The sequence below is a fragment of the Melitaea cinxia genome, chromosome 6 (genome assembly GCF_905220565.1).
Source record: "Melitaea cinxia chromosome 6, ilMelCinx1.1, whole genome shotgun sequence".
Classification (NCBI taxonomy): Eukaryota; Metazoa; Arthropoda; class Insecta; order Lepidoptera; family Nymphalidae; genus Melitaea; species Melitaea cinxia.
The window spans coordinates 11,147,565-11,170,391 of NC_059399.1; the positions used below are offsets into that span (position 1 = coordinate 11,147,565).

The following is a 22,827-nucleotide window of genomic DNA, read 5'->3' on the forward strand; positions in this document are numbered from 1 at the left end:
GTAAATACTTTCTATAAAAATTCTCTAACGATTGAATTCAAAAGGTTGACAGATAAAATCGTTATCCACGTAATAATCGCTCAGGTATCTGTGATAAAAACTATATGACAGCTTCACATGCTCTCCAAGGCACGGTTTGTTTACCCATAAGGACATATTCCCAGACCAAAAACAAATATTTCTACAAATGAAACATCTGCTCTCAGGAAATTGTTACATTAAGGCTACACTGTATTTGCTATAATAATACCGAGTTGTAAATGAAATGCCGTCCTATATACGAATATATAAAAAATCGGATACTACAGTACTCTGTAATTTTTAACAATTTGTAGGTGGCAGCATTTTGCCTTAGATTGTAAATTTACATTTTTTATACTTTCTTTTTTTGAGCTCACTTTTTTTATTTTAAAAATTAGGTTAATAAGTTATATTATGCTAGTCTAGACTAAAACGAGATTATTTTTTTAAAGAATGATATCTATCTACACATAATAAATTTTAATAAATCAAATGTGACAAAGCTTCTTCCCTATTTTACTACCTCAAAATTTATCTTCCATTAAATAAATAAAAGAAGCTATTTAATAATAATATGCGTCTAGCATCAGATAACAGAAACGTATGGATTATTTTTTTAATAAATAAAATATAATTTGGTAAGTGGATGGACGAGTGGATTATCAGCATATCTAAATTGTAATGTTGCTTTGATCTAAATAAAACCAAGAGTGATAATATGATGACTTTTATTGTTCCAAATCATTTTTTCAAAATTTTTTTCTTAATTACTTTCTTCCTTTTCTTTATTTGATCTGATATTGCCTTACTTTTTGCTTTAAGTTGCTTGCGTCTTATTGTTTTATCAGGTCTACTTTTAGTTAGTTTCATACTGAATGCTTTTGGATTAGTTTGAATTTCATTTTCACCTTCATTAGCTGTTGAATCTTTTTCTTGCTTAATCTCTTCTAAAAACAAAAGTTTGATAAATAATATAAGCTATAGTACATATTTCAATAGAGTTAGTTGTAGTCCAATAAAAATTAAAAAAATTATACTTATAAAATAACATTTCTAGCCAGAGACTGATACATCACTGAGAGTTATTGGAACTTAAAACAATTAATATTCTAAACTTTCAGAGAATTGATCAGTTTTCGTTAATGTTTTTAAATTTTAATATTCGCCTAAAATAGAGACATAATATGGTTTCTGTGACATTAAAATACAAAACAAAAAAGAAAGTGTTTCTGTCATTTCTTTGTTTATAAATTTAGCAAATATAAAAAAGGCCTTATGTGCAATTAAATTAAAAATTTAAGGGAGTGAAACCATGGGAAATCACAAGTAAACTATAAAATATTACATTCTCTTCAACAACAAATACAGTACCTTCTAATAGAACATCTTCAGCTTTCTTTAGGGGATCACCTTTAAAGAAATCCGAGCCTTCTATATCAGGATAACCAGTCTCTGGTCTAGTGGCTTCGTTCATCACTTTCTTCTCAATTCTTCTTTCATATTTATTCGCAGCCTTCTTATTATATGCTTGCCTCAGCTTTGCTGGACTTATATATTTAGCATTCTCCCATAATGTTGCTCCACCAAATGATCCCGAGAATATTTTCACCTGAGAAACATACCATTCTTTACTATTTATGAACAGATACAGTGAGTCTTTATACTAGAATTGTCTGATTTAATACTTACAGGGTTTAACACAAATCTGGGTCCAATTTCAGCTAAACCTCCATCTTCAGACAATATTTGATAATTTCTGAACCAAATCCTATTGTCCAAAATCATGAATGTATACACATGGTCAAAGAACGGTTGGCTCTTAGGGTGGTGTTTTGGAACTCCAAATATTTGGGTAAGTAATTCCTTTAAAAGGCTATAATGAGGATACTTAGTAAATTGCGGATCAAAAGATAACAAAGGCCTAGAGCCTCTCAAACAGTTTCCAGTCATTTTTAATTCACCCATTGTGTAAACTAAAAATAAAATTGAGTCAGAGCAAAATCTTATTTTACAAATATTAGTATATAAAAGTTATGTTTGGTTAAATTATTTATTATATTTGAAGGATAAATTCTTGATGCATGCGTGACTTGGGGAGTAAGCTGGTGAACACGTGATGAAAGCATTACAAAAGTGTGAACAGGCAAGGCGAACGAAAGTTGAGAGGGAGATATAAGTTAGTGAAGATAGCTATGTTTCATATATTACTGTAGGGGCAATTGATGAAGTTTTACTTCAGTCATACGGTCTAAAGCAAACTTTTTTTTTTTTTGTTTAAACAACACTACAGAACAATAACAAAATAACTACAAATAATGCTTACTATTTTCAACCAAAAACTTGGCGCTGGGTCCGTTAGGAATATTAGAAAGCCAAATATACAAGTCTCTCATTTTCCTTCCTTCAAAGAGTATACATTTATTGCAATTTTTCATTTCGCTAATTTCATTTACGACATATAAATTTTTACTCCTTTCCATTTTGGATTCGCTTTTATGATGGGGCATAATTCTTTTTAAATCCTCCATTAAATGCCGATGACGATGATTAATACCGCGTGCAGCAAAAACCAGTACTCTTTGCCTGTTGATCCATTTTACCTATAAAATTAATGCAAAAACTCCAATACACTATTTAATACTGTTTTATTACACAGTAACATATTATTTTTAGCATCAGCGTTTTATTTATCAATAAATTTGTAAAAAAAAATTATACCTGTTTAGGTGCAGGGTCGTCAGACATACGAACGGGCGGTAGCGCAACTACATTTTCTTCTTTACAGCTATCTTTTACATGATTATCCTGTTTCTTAATTTTTTTAACTTTTATTTTAGCCATTCTAAATATCTTTTTCGTACTTTAATAACTTATTTCAATTGAAAGCACGTGTTAAATATAAACAGATTAAAGTTTGACTTTGAAATAAAGAACGTGACAATTGACAATGACAACTTTAACTTAACGTTAAACCAAAGAGTAAAAACTTCGACATGCTCATAGACAACTCAGAAAGTATACACGGAGCGTAATACGGGGTTAATAGAAATTGCGATATGAATAGGGACGAAACCGGGAATGAAATTCGGCAATGATTAATTTTTCATTAAATTAAAACCTTCGAAATTACTATGATTAATTTTACCGTATAGTACAATATCTTATTTTGACTATAATAACGCTATACCAGTTTGTAATAAAATGGTGTAAAAAAACGTATAAACATACCTACTTGAATAAATTGTGTTTTAAGTGACTCCGAATTTAATTAATATCTACAAAATATTCATTAAATCAAAGAATATAACCACCCCTTCTCTTCCCGTGGGTGTCGTAAGAGGTGACTAAGGGATAGCATAGTTCCACTATCACCTTGGAACTTATAAAGCCGACCGATGGCGGGATAACCATCTAAATACTGGCTTTGAAATACACGGGCCGAAGACGGGCAGCAGTGTCTTAGGTGAGACAAAGCCAGCCCTGCGGTCACCAACCCGCCTGCCCAGCGTGGTGACTATGGGCAAAACACATGAGCTCGCGCCATATTTGGAGCGAACTTGTGAAGGCTTATGTCCAGCAGTGGACATAAGCTGAAATGATGATGATGATGATTACAAAATTAGTTATCAATAACAAATAAATATATATTTTGATTAGATACGAGGTCAAAAGGTCCGGTAAGGGAAAAATAGAAAATACTAGGCACGCCAAGAATAAATAAATAGGGATGCATAAAGGTTTTTAAAGGTTACTTAGAAAGGTAAAATTTGCATTAGAATAAGTTTTCACTTCTAAATATTTACTTATTCTAACGAATAATTTTGACTATCTTTTTACTTTCTTTTATTGTATATTTCAATATGTACATACGTAATAAACAGCTAATTATTACTTTCAGAATAAGTAATATACTTCGAAATTATGGTCTATGAACAGAATATTACAAGAAGCAGGTTATAAAAAATTCGTTCCAAGACTTTAAAACTACAAGTAGTTCGTGTAGTGAAATTAATAAAAACATCTTATTTAGAAAATACTTGGGTCACAGTGTTAGTTACCATAGTCCTCTGAAATGGTTGCACCGATTTTTATGAAATTTTGTGTGAAAATCAATCTTTTTCATACCCCTAGCTTACGAATGGGGGGAATAAGGGGATTAATAATATATATATGACAAAACAACGTTTATTAGGTCAGCTAGTAATATTTATAAAACTGTTTTACAACGGTGTAGTAGTACCTTATGTACTAAACTTCATTTTAATTGTTTGCCAATTCAGCATTTTCCTCTATTATCTCTAACATCCCCTTTTCTCGTTCCAATTCACCTCGGCTTAAATATGAATGGGAACAACTTATATTTTGTTCATAATCTTTTTACACAAGAATATTTTTGATATTTTTTTTGTAAATAGCAAAATATACGCAAGTGGAAAAGGGAGATACAACATAGTGTGGTATTAGGGACCATCTATAAATTAAGTCACACAAACTTCTCGTTTTTTTTTTTTACATTATTGAGACCATATCTATACTAATATTATAAAGCTGAAGAGTTTGTATGTTTGTTTGTTTATTTGTTTGTTTGTTTGAACGCGCTAATCTCAGAAACAACTGGTTTTGTTTTGAAAAATTATTTTTGTGTTGGATAGCCCATTTATCGAGGAAGTTTAAAGGCTATATATCATCACGCTAAGACCAAAAGGAGCGGAGCACCAATGAAGAATGTTTCAAAATCGAGGGTTCTTTTTTCCTTTTGAGAGCTTCCGCTGCGTGCGCTGAAAACAGTTAAAGTTTCGCAAAAATCATGTATGATAGAATTGATCCTCTTAAAAAGTTCTAAAAAAAGTCCGCGACAGCATATATCTATCTTTTAAGGTTGGCTCACTATAACCTTTTTTATGCTAACCAAGTTTGTTCTAAAATTATGCATTATTTGCAAAGATGTTTTTATAAACATGATATTAATCCTTATCTTAATAAATACATTATTCATCACAAGTATTTAATTTAAAACAAAATAGCCTTTTACATAATTCGATTTCAATGAGTATCTCAGGAGATATCGCAGTTTTAAAATAATATCGCAGCAAAATAATGATCAAGTATTGCGCGCGCCTTTGTTCCACGCGGACGAAGTCACGCGTAGAAGCTAGTATTTCATATTTATGAGAACCCCTGCCAAGTGTGAAGTCACATATTTTGCAATTTTACACCTATAAATTCTTATTTATCAAATAAAATATTTTTAGTTTATTTACAGTTTCGATATTATTTTTATTTCCGTTTAACTAACAATTAGATATATTATATTTCGAAATGATTATAGTTTACCTAATATTTTGAAAGAAAAATAAAGTCAGCTGACTACAACATGGTGGATTATAAGTCAGCTGGCTGCTTGAACATGAAAAAAAAACATTATATTTTTAATGATTTCCTTTCAGCTAAAAATTAACCTGGTGATAGTTTATATGCTACTATGAATGAAAATTAACGTTAGCTGGTTGTATGTCGGTGGATAGTTCGTCAGCTGGTAAAACTTAAACTAACCTAACGTTAAAACTTTTTCAAGGAACCTTTCAAGGTATTTTTTTCTTCAAGATATTAAGTAAACTATAATCCGACAAACTTTAAAGTGGGAGGAAATGACTTCCGACAAACCTTTAAAAAATTACTAAAAAAAACTTTTTTTTTCTGCGTGGGAGGCTTCCACTGCCAGCCACGGACTCGCAGTTGACGGTCGCGAATATTTATAATATAAATCCCTAATGCATTTTACGAATTTTCGAATGAGAGGATATAATTGACTAATTTTGTACCTGACTCCCGGACGAATACGACACATCATGAAAAAACGTACTAATTTATATATTTTTTGTATATCATGGACGTAATATACTAACATTACGTCCATGATAATATATATAGACAAACGCGCTTGTAAACCCCAGAATAAGAAAATTATTATTTTTTTTATTTCGTGTTGTAAACACTTGCGCCTTGAGCAATAACAATTACATCAATACAACTACGTAGTTGAGATAAATACTCGCGCATGTTGAATTTCGTTGTGCTGTTTCATAATGATAAAATTGATAACAATCCTTACTTCAAACGTTAAAAGGATTAATGTTTTTTCACAAGCTAAGTACTCGACAACCTTTCTACCACAATTTTCATCTGTAAGTGATATGATATATTTTTATATATTTACAGATATGTGTTAAGTTGAAGCAATGTAACATATTAAATTATTATTTGTTCTCTATTTAAAAACGAATGTATTTCTAAAAAATCTCATGATAAATAGGTACCTAGGTAATCGTAGCTACGAGTACCTACATAACAATTTTATTTAAAACGAAAGTTTAATGTAAAACTTTATATATAGGTATATATATCTACTTAAGTAAATAAACAATATTTATTTTTTTAATTTGAAATCAAATTAAAATTTAAGATAAATTAATGTCATATTACAATTATTGAATAAATAATATTTATCAATGTAAAAAATGAAATACTTATACAAGTAGTTATTTTGTATATTTAACTGATTGGGGTCTTAATTTATAGGAAAAGTATGATGTAAAAAGAAAAAAATTTGGCGTCTTAAACTCCACGGACGTAGATTACTTTAAATCTGTTTTAAGTGAAGATAGAGTCCTTACCGAAGAATCCGATGTTCTACCTTTTAATATAGATTGGATTAAAAATTGTAGAGGTTGGTGAATTTTAAAAAAGAGTTTGTTTTAAAAACATGCTAATTAAAATAAATATACAATTAGTTTTATTTGAAAATTATTTGTTTAAACAAATTATTTATGAAACAAATTATTTATGTACGATAATTAGAGTGTAGAAAATTAAACACTGTTGCATATTACGGTATATCTTTATTGGACAGGACAGTCGCAGCTAGTTTTAAAACCAAAGACTACGGAAGAAGTATCTCAAATCCTTTCGTACTGTAACGAAAAACATTTAGCGATATGTCCACAAGGTGGAAACACGGGGTTGGTCGGAGGTTCAGTTCCAGTCTTCGACGAAATTGTTTTAAATTTTGGTCTTATGAACAACATTATAAGCCTAGATGATATATCAGGTAAAAAGAAGGTGATCAAATATTATTTACGTTTCTCTTATTCTACGAATTTATAGTCGTAAATTGAAAAAAAAACCACTAAAATGTACAATTATATATGGTTAATGGATTTCATATTAGATGAATTGATTAATTCTGACAACCTTTTTAATGAGAAAAACTCCATTAAGGCAGACTATCCAGGTTCGATTTCCACTTGGCGCTGATATTGGTGTACGTTTACAGTCAACTTTAGTTAAATTTTCTCGATTATCCACAGGTGCCTTAGTTTGTGAAGCCGGTTGTGTACTAGAAAATCTAGATAATTATGTTCGCGATCACAACTTAATAATGCCGCTAGACCTCGGCGCTAAGGGCTCGTGTCAGATCGGTGGGAACGTTAGCACCAACGCAGGAGGTCTCAGATTGCTCAGATACGGCAACCTGCACGGGTCTGTCTTAGGACTGGAAGCCGTAAGTGTATTTACGGGTAAATGTCTCCTACATTCAACAACATTAGTGGCCGTTTGTTACTATTTGTCTTATATTACCTACTCATCAAACCGCCCAAAAGATAACAATGTAAAATTCTGAAACGTGTACAAACTTTCGCGATTATAAATACACCCATGGCGTGGACCATGGCTATGGTATACATACTGTTAGTGTTAGGAAAACACTATGAAATAAATAAAGTCCCTTAAAATTTTCGCTTCAGCCTGTAATATCCCACAGCTGGGTATAGGCCTCTTTCCCCATGTAGGAGAAGGAACAGAGCTTAATTCACCACGCTGCTCCAATACGGGTGGTGGATATATTCCCTACTATGAGTAACGATCGCTATCAGGTGTACATGATAACCAGGACCGACAGCTTAACGTGCTCTCCGAGACAGGTGGGGAGACTCAAAAGGACTGCACAAACACCCAGACCACGGCAAACATCTGTATCGCCAATCACAAATGTTTATCATGTGCGGAGATCGAACCAGCAACAGTCAGCACAACAGCCACTAAGCAGTGCTGTGACCGTTGCGCCAACGCGTCGTCAACCTTTAAATAAGTGTATACAAAATAGAAACGTAATCTACAGATCACCTCCAATTAGGGATATTTTTTAACGTAATCATATTAATTCCATATGCATCGTATGTTAAAATATTCATATATTTGAATAAATAAGTCAAACAATTGCAGGTCAAAGCAGATGGAACAGTTGTTAACTGTCTTCGAACCCTTAAGAAGGACAACACGGGTTACCACTTGAAGCATCTGTTCATAGGGTCTGAAGGAACTTTGGGTGTTGTCACAAAAGTCGCTATTCACTGCCCCGTGTTACCCAAATCTGTATCGCTTGGGTACTTTGGTAGGTAAACCATTTTACTGCCTAAAGCTAAGAGCTTAAGAGCTTTTCCAATGCGATAAACTGTGCGGTAATATCAATTGCGTTGGTGTCAATTGATCGGTGGAGATTATGTGGTTTAAAACGAAATACACCTTACGAGGCATATGAAGCATTAAATATGAACACGGATGAAATTACTAAAAAAAAAATTGTGTTTAAACATTAAATTATGGGTTAATAAAGTTATTTGGGGTGAAAGAAGCTCAGAACAGACCAGTAAATACTTACTCTAAATTTTGTCAGCATGAACTTAGAAAGATAGTGTTTCCTGCGCATTTTTGCGAATGCGCCGATGGTTTCTGTAGTGACATTAAACATAGACACGATTTAAAACGAATGTATGATAACATAGTGCAGATACTTCGAGAGGCGGCTGTGAACTTCTATGTGAGTCCTACCTTTCGAAAACATAGATCTGTAACGGGATGGAATATGCATGTCAGTGACGCTCACAGGACGGCACGTTTATTCTATCAAAATTGGCTTCTTACGGGTAAGCCTAAGGGGGATCGGTTTATGACGAAATGAAGGAAAGCAGACGGATAGAAAATGAAAATCAAATAAAGTTAGGTATAATAGCGCAACATCACGCGAGTAAAAATTTTAGTAAATTTTGGAAGAGAACAAATAAATTGAATCCAAAGTCAAATAGCCGTCCTGCGAGCGTTGCTGGGTTTCACGAACCCCGTGATATAGCATATTAAGCTTCAGGATTCTCAATTTGGTTTTAGACCGCGTCTTTCTACAGAGAGTGCCATCCTATGCCTCAAGCAGACTGTACAGTACCTACTATATAGCTAGGAAAACTCCAGTTTATGCCTGTTTGCTGGATTTATCAAAGGCTTTTTTTTGTAGACATTGTATTTATTTATTTATTTATTTATTTTTTTATTCAGAAAACCAACAGCTTATATACTATTCTTATCATAAAGTATATAACAAATAATATAGCCAATAACAGGTTTCCCTAAAGTTAATAAATTGGTATTATGGAGATATCGTTGACAAAAAAGGAAACAACAGTCACAATCAGTACATTCTGATACACAAAAAATGCTTATAAGAGACTTTTGAAGTTGAGATGCAGTTAACTAACACTTAACAATATACATATATAAATAACATAGTAGACTTTTGACACAATACGATATGATGTGCTCTGGACAAAGTTAAGGGAGGAGACTGATGTACCCTGCGAGGTTGCATCTGTCCTAGAATACTGGTACTACAACCAACGGAATGTTGTGAAGTGGGCGGGCACGCACTCAGAAATGTACGGGTGTGGGGTGAGACAAGGGGGCTTGACCTCGCCTCGTTTATTTAACCTGTATATGAACGGACTGCTCGGCTGCAACATGCTGGGCCGAAGGTTTACAAGGTGTACTGACAGTGTGAAGGTAACTCTGTTTAAGGCATATTGCCAGTCCTTCTACACCTGCAGCCTTTGGGTCAGGTATACGCAGTGTGCGTACAACGTCCTGAGAGTCCAGTACAACAATGCAGAGTGCTGCTCGAGTTGCCGCGTTACTGCAGTGCCTCTGAAATGTTTACTACGAGGCGCGTTGATAGCTTTAATGCCATTATTCGTAAAAGGTGTGCATCCATGCTCCGGAGGCTGGGAACCAGCTCGAACGATATTCTGAGTACACTGGCGGACTGCTGGGACTCGGCAATACTGCTCCACTGGATACGGCTACATTCTGACTGACGAGGGTCGTGTCCCTAACTATTAATTTTGCTTTTATTAATTTTATTTGTTATTTGATATTTTTCTTTGCTTCTATATATATTTATATAGATTTACTAATATTAGATATAAGTTGTTTTTGTAATACTAACATTAAGATATTATGGACTATGTCTGAAACAAAATAAATAAATAAAAAAAATACATGACATGTAATTTAACTTTCCATAAATTTTCCTTAAAAAGGGTAAACGAAAACAATACATAACAAAAAAAAAAACAAACAGCCGTCTCTTAATATAAGATCGAAAACACGAAAAACACATTAACATCCGACGTACAATACAAATATTTGTTTATGTTGATTAGTTCTTTTATACTTACTTCATAATATCTTTTATACTTATCTTAGGTCATACAGAGAAAGTGGAATTAACAGAAGATATTTAATTTAATTACAGGGGTAGAGAGTTTCGAAAATGTTCTAAAATTATATCAAAACGCAAAGTCATCTTTAGGAGAAATACTTTCTGCGTTCGAAATGGCGGACAACGACTCAATTAGCGCAACTCTCGACAGCTTCAAACTGGCGTAAGTAAAATAAATTTATAAGAACATATGTTCAATTTCTTTTAGGATATTTTCGCTTGTTGAATATTTCCTTATCTCTCATATAACATTCATGTTTGTAATTTTGATAAGCAGTATTTATCTAAATTAACATTTGCTCGTTATTTTTTTTTCTTTTTGGGGCAGGTTTCATCGGTTGTGGATAAAGTTTATCATGCACATAAGTAACGAACAGACTTTAATAGCAAGAGGAAGAATAGGCGTCCTGATGCCTGTCCTAAGGACCTGTTTTCCTCAATTAATAAACTACAACTTTTAGATTAACATTCGCAAATAGCAATATCTCATAAATATTGTGAAAATCGATGGCAAAAGGATAGTTTACTTTAACTTTTATCTGTTAGATACCGTGATCCGTCAGATAGCATTATCCACGACCGGTGAAATAGACCTTTAGTGAAATTTTTAAAAGAAACTTAAAATAAATCTATACGTTATTTTACATGGCTCTGTATAATGTATAATGACCACCACTACTACTAGACTAGTCCGTTGGCGGCTTGGCGCAGATTACAGCCCTGCTTTCTGTTCAGGGGGTTGTTGGTTCGATTCCCGCCTGAGCCTGGGTGTGATATTTGTGTTTATTTATACTCATGTTTTTTCCTATGAGAATTGAATTTAAAAAAAAGGAAGCATAATAATACTCGACTGTAACCTATAACAAGCATTAAGTTCCTCACCGTGGGAATAGACGACCGTGTGTGTTAGAAAATATTTTTTTTATTTGAAAACCGACAGCGTTACAATTCGTATATACTATATAAATTTTAACATAATAAACAATAATATGGCCAATAATAGGTTTTCATATCTATACATCTTAGTACTGTTACAAAAAGGCAGTGTTGAGAGCCGATATTAAAATGACTTGAAAAACAAAACAAAATTAAAGTTAATAGGATAGTAACATAAAAGATACGTGACCCATCACATTAAACATCACAGACCAACAACAAGACGTAGAATAAGTACAGTGAGTCCAAACGTAGACAAATGGCCATTGTAACATAATTTTTATATATAATTACAAACAGACATTTCAATTTTATTCATTTGTATAGATAATAAAACTTTGTAGTAGTTATATAACAAACACAACAACATACACATGAAGACATATAACTTGTATGTACCTATTACATTTATTTCGGTTATAATGATTCCTAATATACCTACTTTTTATAAATTTTGATTAAAATATTTTTTAATTGAGATTTTGAGTTTACGAAATATATCTATATCTTTTACACATCTCATTAAACAGACGCGACAGTCTAGACAGAACAGAATTGGCTGATGATTGATTTATTTACTAATATGGTAATTAGAAATAATGATAATTAGAATAATTTTGGAACAGAAATCCGATAGCAGAGTACCCGTTTTACGTGCTGTTGGAGACGCACGGAAGCAACGAGGCTCACGACAACGAGAAGTTGTCACGGTTCTTAACACAAGGAATGGAGAGGGGGCTCATATTGGACGGAACCGTTACGTCGGAACTTACGAAAATGAAGGTTATATACCTACGACGCCATTATAAAAAAATTAACGCAGTTTGAAAAATGCCCAATTTCATTTCAAAAATAGAATCAATAATTAAAAACACAACTTAATCTAATCTAACAAACTAATTTTCTAATTACACAATAGCAATTGCTTTGCAATATACTTGTTATTGTTTTAATTTGCAATATACTGTGCTATTAGGCATTTATCAGATTGCACTGTAAACTATGTGAATAATAAGGAATTTAAATACGTAATATAATTTTTTATATCGCCCCCATGTAGCTTGTATTTATGCTGGTCCATAACACTTCCATTGCAAGTCACAACATTGCGTCCCAACTATAATAATAGACAAGTACGCGTTCGCAGAACATCTGGCACATCCGCGAGAGCATAGCGGGCGCGGGGCTGGCGGGCGGCTACGTGTTCAAGTACGACGTGTCGCTGCCTCTGAGTCGCTACTACGCACTCGTGCACACATTACGGGAGCGGTTCTCGCACCCCGCGCGCGTCTACGGCTACGGGCACGTCGGTGAGTATGCGTTGCTCTTGCTACTCAAGCATGAGTGCTTTACCACTCGTTGGACGGCGGCGGCGCTGTGTGTGCATTTGTCTGTGTGAGTGCGCATGTTCGTGTGTGCGTACATGCGTGTGGCTGCGTGCATGAGTGTGTGTGTATGTATGTGGTCATGTGTTTTTATCTGATTTTTGTCTTTGTGAATGATATGCATACAACATACAAAGCGGCATGACTGCTTACTTTATTCCGAGTACTGTTAGTTGACTACTATGAAAACGCAGAGTATAAAATCTTTTTATTTATTCTCTCAATCTGTCCGGTGTTCATATCAAATGAGAAATAAATGATTATTTCACACTAGAAAAAGTAACTAAATATTTTATTTATCAAATTACATGTTGTTTACAGGTGACGGAAACATTCATATAAACGTGATAGTGCCGGAATATAGTAAAGAGATAACGGCAAAGTTGGAGCCATTTATCTTTGAAGAAGTCGCAAAAGTCGGAGGATCGATTAGTGCAGAGCATGGTATAGGTTTTAGAAAGCCACAATTCATACACTACAGTAAGGACAAGACAGCACTAAATCTTATGAAGGATCTAAAGAAATCTATGGATCCCAATGGTATACTGAACCCTTACAAAGTGTTGCCTGATGTAGTTACTTAATATTTATGCTTACATTACACTTCTTTTTTGTTATATTTAAACAATATCCGTATCTAAAGCTCACACTAAACAAACTGTTATTGTTGGAAAATGAGGTATAGAAATTAGTCTATTTTGTAAAATCATAAATAAAACTATAATATATTTAAATGACTTTTATTAAAATATCCATTTATTCTTATAACATTCATAATATCACTGCAACAAAACTACAATTGAATATTATAAACATTCCGCCTAATCACTTTAAATAAATAAAACTGGTATTGCATAAAAAGGTTTAAAAATTGTTTTATTATGACAATAATAATAATAATAATTACGTAAAGTATCCTGGTCATAGAATTTCTCACAATCACTTGCTACAGCTAACGGTCTCACTAAGTTCATGACATGATTACTCTATCCCAACCATTAACATCCACGCATTATTATGTAATGACAAATAATAATGTAACAATTTGGCATAATGTTGACCTTAATAACAAAAAAAATTGTTCTCATTTCAATAAAACTTACGCCTGATCCACATTACAGTGCTGATTCTCTGTTCGTTCTCGGTTCGATCTGGATCCAGTAAACAAGACACAATAGACGGATCGTTGCTGGACTTTGATTTGATCGGAACTTGACTGTTAGGATTAGGAAGCATTCTACTACTACAATTCATAGCTTCTCGTTAAACAATATTTTACCGGGTCGAAATCGGACTAAGAACGAACTGAGATCAGCACTGTAATACGGATCGGGCCTTAATCATCTAAACAATTCTTTTCGCATGTTTTAAAAACACCCATAATTCGTGACCAGATTAAGTATACTCTTTACTCCTTTCTTTATAAATAATACAAATATTTCTTGAGTATTAGCGAGCCACTGCAAAATAATTACATATAAGTAGTAATCATAACATAAAAATGCATGTTTATGTGTACCGGAATGTTTTGTTCTGCCATGAAATAAAAATAAAGAGTTTGATTTAAATCTTGTTTAAAACAATTTGTGCTGATTTCTCATTATTAAAATAATAATAAGTAATGTTATTGAAATTTCATGCCAATACATTTGAAATATTTAGGATATGTTAGTGTCATTTGAGTTACACGAAAATTCTATGTTGTGAGGAAGATATTCGATATATAGAGTATGGCGTTTATAAATTAGACAAAATAAATGGAAAAGTAATGAGATCACTAAACAATTTTAGCATTTTAGACAAAATGTAAACAAGAATGAAGAAAATGCTTATTTCTATGGCAAAGGTGGGAACTAAACATCATTATAGGAGATGGATTAAATAAAAATAAGTGTGTTTTAAACATCTTTAACCCTTAATTACTCGCATGGGGTCAAAGCATTTTCGGATTAAAAAATGAAGCACTTGGCTCGGCCCAATTTCTCCCGCGCCCTCGCTAGCTTCATAACGTGCGTCTAAGTTTGTATTTTACTAGCAACCAAATCACAGGAGTGGAAGGATGCGTCGCTGCACTCTTCAGCGCTGACCCCGTGCGAGTAATTACGTTACTTTTTTGGAAGAGGTAAGTTTTTTATTTTATGTATTTTTTTTGTGTATTATGAATTATATTTGTGTTATTGTATGTTCAGTGAATAAATGTTTGTTATAAATATGTTTTTTACATCTTTATACAATGAAATCATCAAAAAATTCCGTTTTACTACGAGTTTTGTCTTTTTGTCAGAGTTAGTCATGGATAGGAGAGAACAGCGATTTGCGCAATGGTTGGTAGAGAATGAAGGAGGTTCTGATGAAGAAGAAATTGGAGGGTCAGGTTTCTTATGTTCAAAAACCAAATAAAGCTGTTGTGTTGATATCTTCCATGCATCATGTAGCTCATATCGACCCAGCCTCAACTGACAAGCTGAAACCTGAAATAATAACATTTTACAACAGCACTAATGGAGGAGTGGACACCAATGATCACTTATGTGGTACATTCAACGTAGGGAGGTGAACCAAACGGTGGCCGTTAGCCATTTCCTTCCACCTGATAGATGTTTCAGGCATAAATGCACTCATTGTACATCGAGTAAATACCGGAAAATCACGTACTCACATGAGGCGTAATTTCTTGCAGCAATTGTCTGTTGAACTTATACATAATAACCAAAAACTACGACTTGAAGTCAGAGCAACTCCTAAGAAGGTAAAAAAACGTCTGATGGAAGAGCACGAGTTGGAAAATCGCGTCCCGCCAACCATTGCAAAACGTGAACGTTGCAACAGCTGCCCAAGGAAATGCGATCGCAAAGTACCAACAAAATGCAAGAAATGTATAAGATTTGTGTGCTATGATCATTCTGACATATACTGACAACAGTGTAACGAGAGTGATTTGGAGAGTTCCAAAAAAATACGAGTATTTACTATGATCTTTGTATACCTAAGTACAAATTGTTGATTATTGATATTAATTTTATTTTAACTTGTTTTTGTATAATTAATTAGTAAGTCATGTTATTACTTATAGATATTATAAAATAAACATAGCACTTTAATAATAAAATCGTTTCATTTACTTATATATTTCAAAATATATTAAAAACTACTCATACTATTTGGGGTCACCCGTGACCCCATGCGAGCAGTAATGTAATATTCTTTGTGCGAGTAATTAAGGGTTAAACAAGAACCTAACAAACCAAACATGATGCTATATATAAACGTCGGAAAAAATGGCCATACTTTAGGTAGTAAAATTCAATGAGATATTATGGACTTTTAAAAATGTATAAATTACGTTCTAAGTGTAATATTTAATTATTTCTAATTATATTTTTCGCAAAATATTTGTCAAGGCCTATCATATTGCGTTTTGTGATAAGAGCACCGCTTTTATTTCTTATTATTGATTATGGAATATGTATGTAATGTATATAGACAACGTTAATTTTATAATTTCACCTCACATTATATCCAGTGAATTAATTACAATTTAAACAAAATTATATTCAATAGATTTCATAATACATTTAGACTAAACAAAAAACCATTTTGAAAATTGTATTTCTTAATATTAAGCCTACTAAGAAATAATGTTTTATGAAATTTGTATTTAATAAGAGAACTAAAGTGTTATTGATTTTAAAGTAAAATGTATGCGTTTTATTTTATTTTTTATTTTAAGGTGTCAAAGTAATTTTTAAGTTTCACTCCATTAACAGTTTAGTTTTCTGAATTAAGAAAAGAAACATTACATGCGTACTTGTTTACATTTAGTCTATAACCATATGTACTGTAACTGCATGCTTGATTACAAATTAGTAATATTAAAAATACGTTCAACTATACACTACTACATAGTCACATTGTAAAGCAAACACTTTTCCAGGCTCACAGACCACATTATGTCCAAAAATTCATTAAAAAAAACACTTAAGTGAAAGCATTATAATTATATTCGAGCTACAGAGAACGAATGATGACGTCATTTAGACAAACACTTAACATTTCTTACTTAATATTTTAAGTATCTAGGTAAAATTCTTTTAAAATATGAATAATTTATTGTGATAAAATGGTACCATTACTGTATAACTTACGTTAAATTTAATATTGCTTATACAGCGGCATGGAAAAACTATTGTTTTATGTAATAGATGCAATTTATAATAAGCTTTCACTGAAATTCTTTTTTATCGTTTTGCAAGATTTTATATATTTTTTTCAAGTTTTCACAATTGTCCTAGTACAAAGACGCAATCTGGTCTGTTCCGGAATCGTAGGGCACGTCGGTTATCGCTTGATTTGGTTCGACATCTTGAGGAACTCCAAGTATCCCGCCTGCATCTCCGCGTCCATACCGGTATCCCACGCCTCATTCTCCAACTCCTCTCTACGGTACGTTATAGCGTTAGATGACCACATAGTTTTATAAAAACTCAGCGTCAGAGGTCAGACTAATATAATGCGCGTGTACGAATATGTATAACGAACAATAATTCCGTCTCTTTTGCACGAAGCTGATTTTACAATCGTAATAGAATTGTTTTTTGTTGGAACTTGTATGCTTGTTTTAATTTTCTTCCTTTTACAAAAACAAATATTTTTACTTTCCAAACAACTTGAAGTGAATGAAAATAAAACAGGTGTACCTGTTTTAGTAGTGTAAGTCTACATAAGCATCTATAATTTGAGCTTGAATATTATTAGTTTATAAGCTATTAATGACATATTTGAAAACTTACAGGATGTCATCATCAAGTGATGCGGGCTTGGTCGGCAAGTTGCTCTGCAAGAAGTTACACTCCTCTAATGTTAGAGACTGTCCGTCCGCCAGGTATCCGCCAACAATGCCATCCGGCTCCGAATTTGTCACTGTTTAAATAGACATTCTAAAACTGATGAGAGTTTCCTTATGTTTACTATATATACATAATTTGTATATTATGATAAACATTCAAATTCTTGATGCCAATTAGTAAGGAGTGTAGTGGTTTGAAACTTAAAACAATGTGATCTATTAAAACTTCTGTTTTGAAAATATAATATTAACAAAAAACTTGATTTATTTTTTGCATAAAAGACTAAATCTGGTAATTGTGCCCATATATGACTCGCATCATATCATGTAGCAAGGATGTGTTTGGTGTCTATACAGAATATAAATCAAAATCAAGAAAAAGTATACCTCTATTAGTACTACATTCAACCTAACTAGTGTCGTGTTGTTGGGTATGTTATTAGGAATGTTAAAGAGCTCCATAACCGAAACCAATATAAAAGTTTTAGATAATATTGGACAGTGGTAGTCTAAATTTTTTCTTCTTTTTATTCAGTCGAACTAACATATCCTGTCACACAACCTTTCTTTCTCTTACTTTGATAAATCCTTATTAAACTAATGGTTTATTTAACATTATACATATTTACAATTCACAACTTAAGAACTAAATATTTACAGATAGTAAAACTAATTAATCTAAGCTATCCAAAATTATCAGATAATCCGCATGAGAAATGAATCCATAACATTTAATAAGGTATGAATTCTAGGACAGAACACAGCGGGCCAAACGTTATTTTTGCTTTCGTACGTATGTGTGTGCGTGTCAGCGTGCGCGTGTATTGCGTTTGCGTGGGACTACGCGTGCGAGTGTGAGCGTATACGTGTGTGCGTGTCTGCGTGCGCGTGAGCTGCGTTAGCGTGACTACGAGTGCGCGCCTGCGAGTGTAGCGTGTAGCGTGTGCATGTGGTGGTACCGGCGGGCGGCGCGTGGCGGCGCGTGTCGGGCGCGCGCACGGGCTCGGGCTCGGGCTCGGCGAGCCCCCAGCGCGCCGCGCGCAGCGCCAGCACGCGCCGCACGCACGGCAGCTGCGAGCGGTACTTGAGCCGCTCGAACGCCGCCTGCATGCTCGTCGGGCAGTCCGCGTCCAGCGCGATCCCCGAAAGCTGAAACGAGGGATACGGCTCTCTTAAACTCCTACTTTACATGCAACTGTTTGTCGTGGTCTGGGAATTTGTGCGTGTATTTGTGTTTCTGGACTCCCGACAAGAGAGAGAATCATACTAAAGGTCGTTGAGGGTGAAGCTTTTATCTATTTATACTCATTCTTTCTTTTACTTAAAGATTAAACCTGACTTTTTTATTACTATAGTTGCCTGATGTCCGTGTGGCGATAACTACAATAACTTTTAGCCTTATTAATAAGTATATTGACTAATTTGATAGCTTTCTATATAGTATATATAGTAGATAGTATTTACTTACTTTCAACAACTGACAGACTGCCTTTATATTAACTTCCTTATCTGTATCCAGTAAATGTAACAAAACTTTACAAAGGCTTTCTCCCAATGATCTTATTCTGCCTCTCTGTAAAATAGTATTATAAACTAGTTAATTTGCACCACATGTTAAGTTCTTGTAACAGAACTTCTTATAATGTATAGCTATTTTATTCCATTATTATAAGCCACCTTCATTCAATCACACAGTATTGTCACACTCCCAACAACAAATTATTTATATTAAAGTTAACCTTTGAAAGTAATATACAATAAAGTATCTTCCTATCTCAGTGGATTTAATAAATAAAATTGCTGCATAGTACAGTTTTTTTTTTTTTTACAGGAATGTCGAAACAATAACAGGAACAAACTTAAAATTTAAATAGACTGTTGCTTGCATAATGAATACACTGTAACTTTAGAAATGTAAATGTAAATTGTGCACATTTGTAAATATTCATGTTTCAATTGTGTTTAATATATATTCTTATGTAAAATTTCAGTTTAAAGTTAATATATCCTTTAATGTTTCATAATGAACATGAAGAATAACTTACAGATTAATTGATGTTGACTACATGTAAAAATATTTCGAATAAAAGATAATTTAATTTTGTCTGTTCTGTACAGTAATGCAAATTTAATTACCAGAGAATGTGATGGATGCACATAACGAATGTTACATCATAGTACCTTAGTTTAAAGATGGATATTGATATATAGTATGTATACTTTATGAAAAATAGACAAAGACACATACAGACGGACATATTTATAAATAAATGGACATTATTTGAATAAATAACAAAATTTAAATTTATTTCTTAGGCTTAGAGACCATATAAGAAGCTAACCAAATTTTTGAATATATGAAGTACATAATATATTCTTATATATATAATGTTTTATTGACTAGTAAGTGATTAAGACTTTTTTATATCTTAATTTAAAAAGAATCGCTCAGTCAGTTCAGCATATCGCAGCTTACTGCTGAACATATGCTTCCCAAGTTCACGTCAGTCTTTACCGCCAATCTTACATCGTCGGTCCAGCGGACTGGAGAGCATCCCACACTGCGTTTGTCGACATGCGGTCTCTACTCCAGGACACATCTGGTCCATTTTGCCGCACAGCGGCTATTGATCATGGGACACACATGACCAGCCCACTGCCACTTCCACTTGCTAATTCTGTGGGCTATGTCGTGTACTTTCGTTCTCGCGGATAGTTTCAATTCTAATCCTATCTTTGAGAGAGACCCCAAAACATAAACCGGAACGGGTTGCGTGTTGAGCGACTTTAAACTTGTGGAATAGTCCATTCGTCAATGTCCACATCTTGACACCGTTTGTTACAACAGAGGCGTATGAAAATTACCAGGAAACTAGGACAGTATAATTGTTGTGACTTGTGTATTATGATATGTATTATACCTGGTTGTCTTCAAGTTGCGTGTATATTTCTGCTAAGAACATAGCAAATCCCCGCATATTCTCTTCAGACGTTTCTATTCCACTTATTATTTTGTTCTCTTCTGTAGAACAACGCTCGAGAAGACAAGCACGGAAAGTGGAGTCTTCTTGTGGTACCACTGAATCATACATGGAGCATAGACGGGCACCATTGTAACGGAAATTGGCTTCGGCAATTGACTATAAAAATATTTCATCATCAAAATTTATATAAATCTCTTGTATATTAAAATAAATGAAAGTTTATTAATATGATGCATAATTATTATATAACTGCTTTAAACATTTTTTTATGAATCATATTTTTAAGTTTTTTGAGTGATCTAACAGAAAGAATGAGCAATTAAAATAATGTTAATGTAATGGACATATTTTACGTTTAGACTTACCTGGTTTACAATAGCTTCAACAAGGGGTCGAGTATAGTTCACATCATTTAGAGTATATATAAATGAATCGACGAGTGCTCCACACAAAGTGTCAAATTTGCCCGGGTCAACTGTTATCTCACACATAACTGTAATCAGGTTGGCAATATTCTCCTGTTCAACAAAATAAATATTAATTAATGGATAAACTAAAAATGTTCACAAAAACAAGAAAATTACATGTTTTTTTTTATATTAAATTAACAAAAGAAAATATTTATTGACATAAGGAGAGTTTTTTTTGTTAAACTATATTTGGTATCTACAAATATAATACAAACTATAAATATAATAAATACAATAATTAAGCACCCTTAAATCCATATTATCAGATTCTTCAAGTGAGTATGACATCTCATCAAAATTATAAGAATCTTGCTCTTGTGCTTGTCGGATTCTGTCTTGAACAGAAGAAAACCGCTGCACTCTATAGGGCTCTGAGTATACCACTGGAGGTTGAGGAACATAATTTGGAGGATACCATTCCTTGGCTTCTGCTGACAGTTTTGACTTTGAGAGTTCAACTGTTAAAAAATTAATATATATTATTTTTTTAATTCTCTACAAATTTATTTCCTCAAAAAAAGAAATAAGTTAGGGAACAACATGTAAAGCCGCATTTTGTAAATTTAAATGAATGAATATTTACATTTTTAATAATATTATTAGTAACACAACCGGTTGCTTTCTGTCAAACTACGCCGACGTCACCAATGAAAATTCTTGAAACTTTCACCGCAAGATGTACCTAATTAGTAATAAACCTACGTACTGCTTAATGATGAGCGACATTGATAGGAAACATTTTACTCAGTTAAATAAAACCGTATAATAATAATGAAAGACTTTTACCTTTGCTTTCCTCGTTTACATTCTTGGGCCGGCGAAGTTCACGGGGTGGCTTATCGGGATTATTCCAACCACGGCCTCTACCTCTAGATCCTCCAACCTCCCCGTTATTCATTTCAAGAAAAGTATGTAATATAAGTTCTCAATGAAAAAAATATGATGATAAATTTCCTTATAACTTCCATAAACTGTATAAGAAGATACTTCGTATTATTTCACAGTGTTTGTTCGTTGATTTCGACACGTAAACAAAAGCAAATAACTTCAACAACGTTTCACGACACCACCTCCATGTTTTATTTGAGCGAGGGAGACAACAACGTCATTAACACAGAATAAATATGATTATTATATTTTTAGAATTTTCGCTATATTATTATACAGAATCTTATGTTTTAAATAACATAAAATAAAATGACAGCAATCTGATACCATAAAGTGCTATTTCAATTTTTTTTGTAAAAATATAGTGGGTATATTGTTTTATACTTTCATAAAACGATAAGAATAAATGCAAATTTACAACCAAAATTGAGCGGGAAATTTGATTTGACAAAATTTTTGTGACTTTTTAAAAAAAATACTAATTAGTAATTACGACAAGTAGCTATATAACATACATTAAAAGATATTTCTTTAAATTCAGATCAAATCTTATATTAATACCAGTGATTTGCTTTAATATAGTAAAATTGTTACCGGATGATGCCTGACAATTTAGAGAAAAAATAAAAATTGGTTGTCTGGTAAATAAACTCAAAAAAAAAGTAAATAAATACATAAACTCAAAAAAAGT

At 33.0% G+C, this 22,827-nt stretch overlaps 3 protein-coding genes and 1 long non-coding RNA gene across 4 annotated transcripts; 1 reads left to right on the forward strand and 3 right to left on the reverse strand.

Annotated features, from left to right (window-relative positions):
* Positions 1–732: 732 nt before the first annotated feature.
* On the reverse strand, positions 733–2,981 carry LOC123654361 (ribosome biogenesis protein BRX1 homolog). Its single transcript, XM_045590269.1, has 5 exons — positions 2,740–2,981; positions 2,345–2,621; positions 1,711–1,994; positions 1,393–1,630; positions 733–968 (listed from the first exon to the last, which is right to left on the reverse strand). Exons 1-5 carry the CDS (start codon positions 2,860–2,862, stop codon positions 763–765), a joined length of 1,128 nt encoding a protein of 375 aa, XP_045446225.1. The 5' UTR covers positions 2,863–2,981; the 3' UTR covers positions 733–762.
* A 3,001-nt stretch (positions 2,982–5,982) lies between these two features.
* On the forward strand, positions 5,983–13,678 carry LOC123654362 (D-2-hydroxyglutarate dehydrogenase, mitochondrial). Its single transcript, XM_045590270.1, has 9 exons — positions 5,983–6,206; positions 6,601–6,748; positions 6,932–7,129; positions 7,389–7,582; positions 8,305–8,473; positions 10,661–10,790; positions 12,190–12,346; positions 12,711–12,873; positions 13,270–13,678. Exons 1-9 carry the CDS (start codon positions 6,108–6,110, stop codon positions 13,530–13,532), a joined length of 1,521 nt encoding a protein of 506 aa, XP_045446226.1. The 5' UTR covers positions 5,983–6,107; the 3' UTR covers positions 13,533–13,678.
* Positions 13,675–16,537, reverse strand: LOC123654364. The gene is made up of 2 exons (XR_006743230.1): positions 16,179–16,537; positions 13,675–14,862 (listed from the first exon to the last, which is right to left on the reverse strand). It is a non-coding gene; the product is annotated as an uncharacterized LOC123654364 (long non-coding RNA).
* Positions 16,538–16,931: 394 nt separating this feature from the next.
* Positions 16,932–22,167, reverse strand: LOC123654363 (polyadenylate-binding protein-interacting protein 1). Its single transcript, XM_045590271.1, has 8 exons — positions 22,035–22,167; positions 21,495–21,706; positions 21,144–21,296; positions 20,716–20,934; positions 19,263–19,367; positions 18,754–18,943; positions 17,739–17,868; positions 16,932–17,386 (listed from the first exon to the last, which is right to left on the reverse strand). Exons 1-8 carry the CDS (start codon positions 22,144–22,146, stop codon positions 17,287–17,289), a joined length of 1,221 nt encoding a protein of 406 aa, XP_045446227.1. The 5' UTR covers positions 22,147–22,167; the 3' UTR covers positions 16,932–17,286.
* Between the last annotated feature and the right edge of the window lie 660 nt (positions 22,168–22,827).

Excerpts from the sequence above, each read along its gene's own strand:
- LOC123654362 (XM_045590270.1), top strand. The coding sequence starts at position 6,108 with ATGATAAAATTGATAACAATCCTTACTTCAAACGTTAAAAGGATTAAT. Across the intron at positions 6,749-6,931 it reads TTGGATTAAAAATTGTAGAG|GACAGTCGCAGCTAGTTTTA; the intron begins GTTGGTGAATTT and ends TTTATTGGACAG. Across the intron at positions 12,874-13,269 it reads CTACGGCTACGGGCACGTCG|GTGACGGAAACATTCATATA; the intron begins GTGAGTATGCGT and ends TGTTGTTTACAG.
- LOC123654363 (XM_045590271.1), bottom strand. The coding sequence starts at position 22,146 with ATGAATAACGGGGAGGTTGGAGGATCTAGAGGTAGAGGCCGTGGTTGG. Across the intron at positions 21,297-21,494 it reads CTGATAATATGGATTTAAGG|GAGAATATTGCCAACCTGAT; the intron begins GTGCTTAATTAT and ends TTTGTTGAACAG. Across the intron at positions 20,935-21,143 it reads TTGAAGCTATTGTAAACCAG|TCAATTGCCGAAGCCAATTT; the intron begins GTAAGTCTAAAC and ends ATATTTTTATAG.
- LOC123654361 (XM_045590269.1), bottom strand. The coding sequence starts at position 2,862 with ATGGCTAAAATAAAAGTTAAAAAAATTAAGAAACAGGATAATCATGTA. Across the intron at positions 2,622-2,739 it reads ACGACCCTGCACCTAAACAG|GTAAAATGGATCAACAGGCA; the intron begins GTATAATTTTTT and ends TTAATTTTATAG. Across the intron at positions 1,995-2,344 it reads CAAGTTTTTGGTTGAAAATA|TTTACACAATGGGTGAATTA; the intron begins GTAAGCATTATT and ends TTTTATTTTTAG.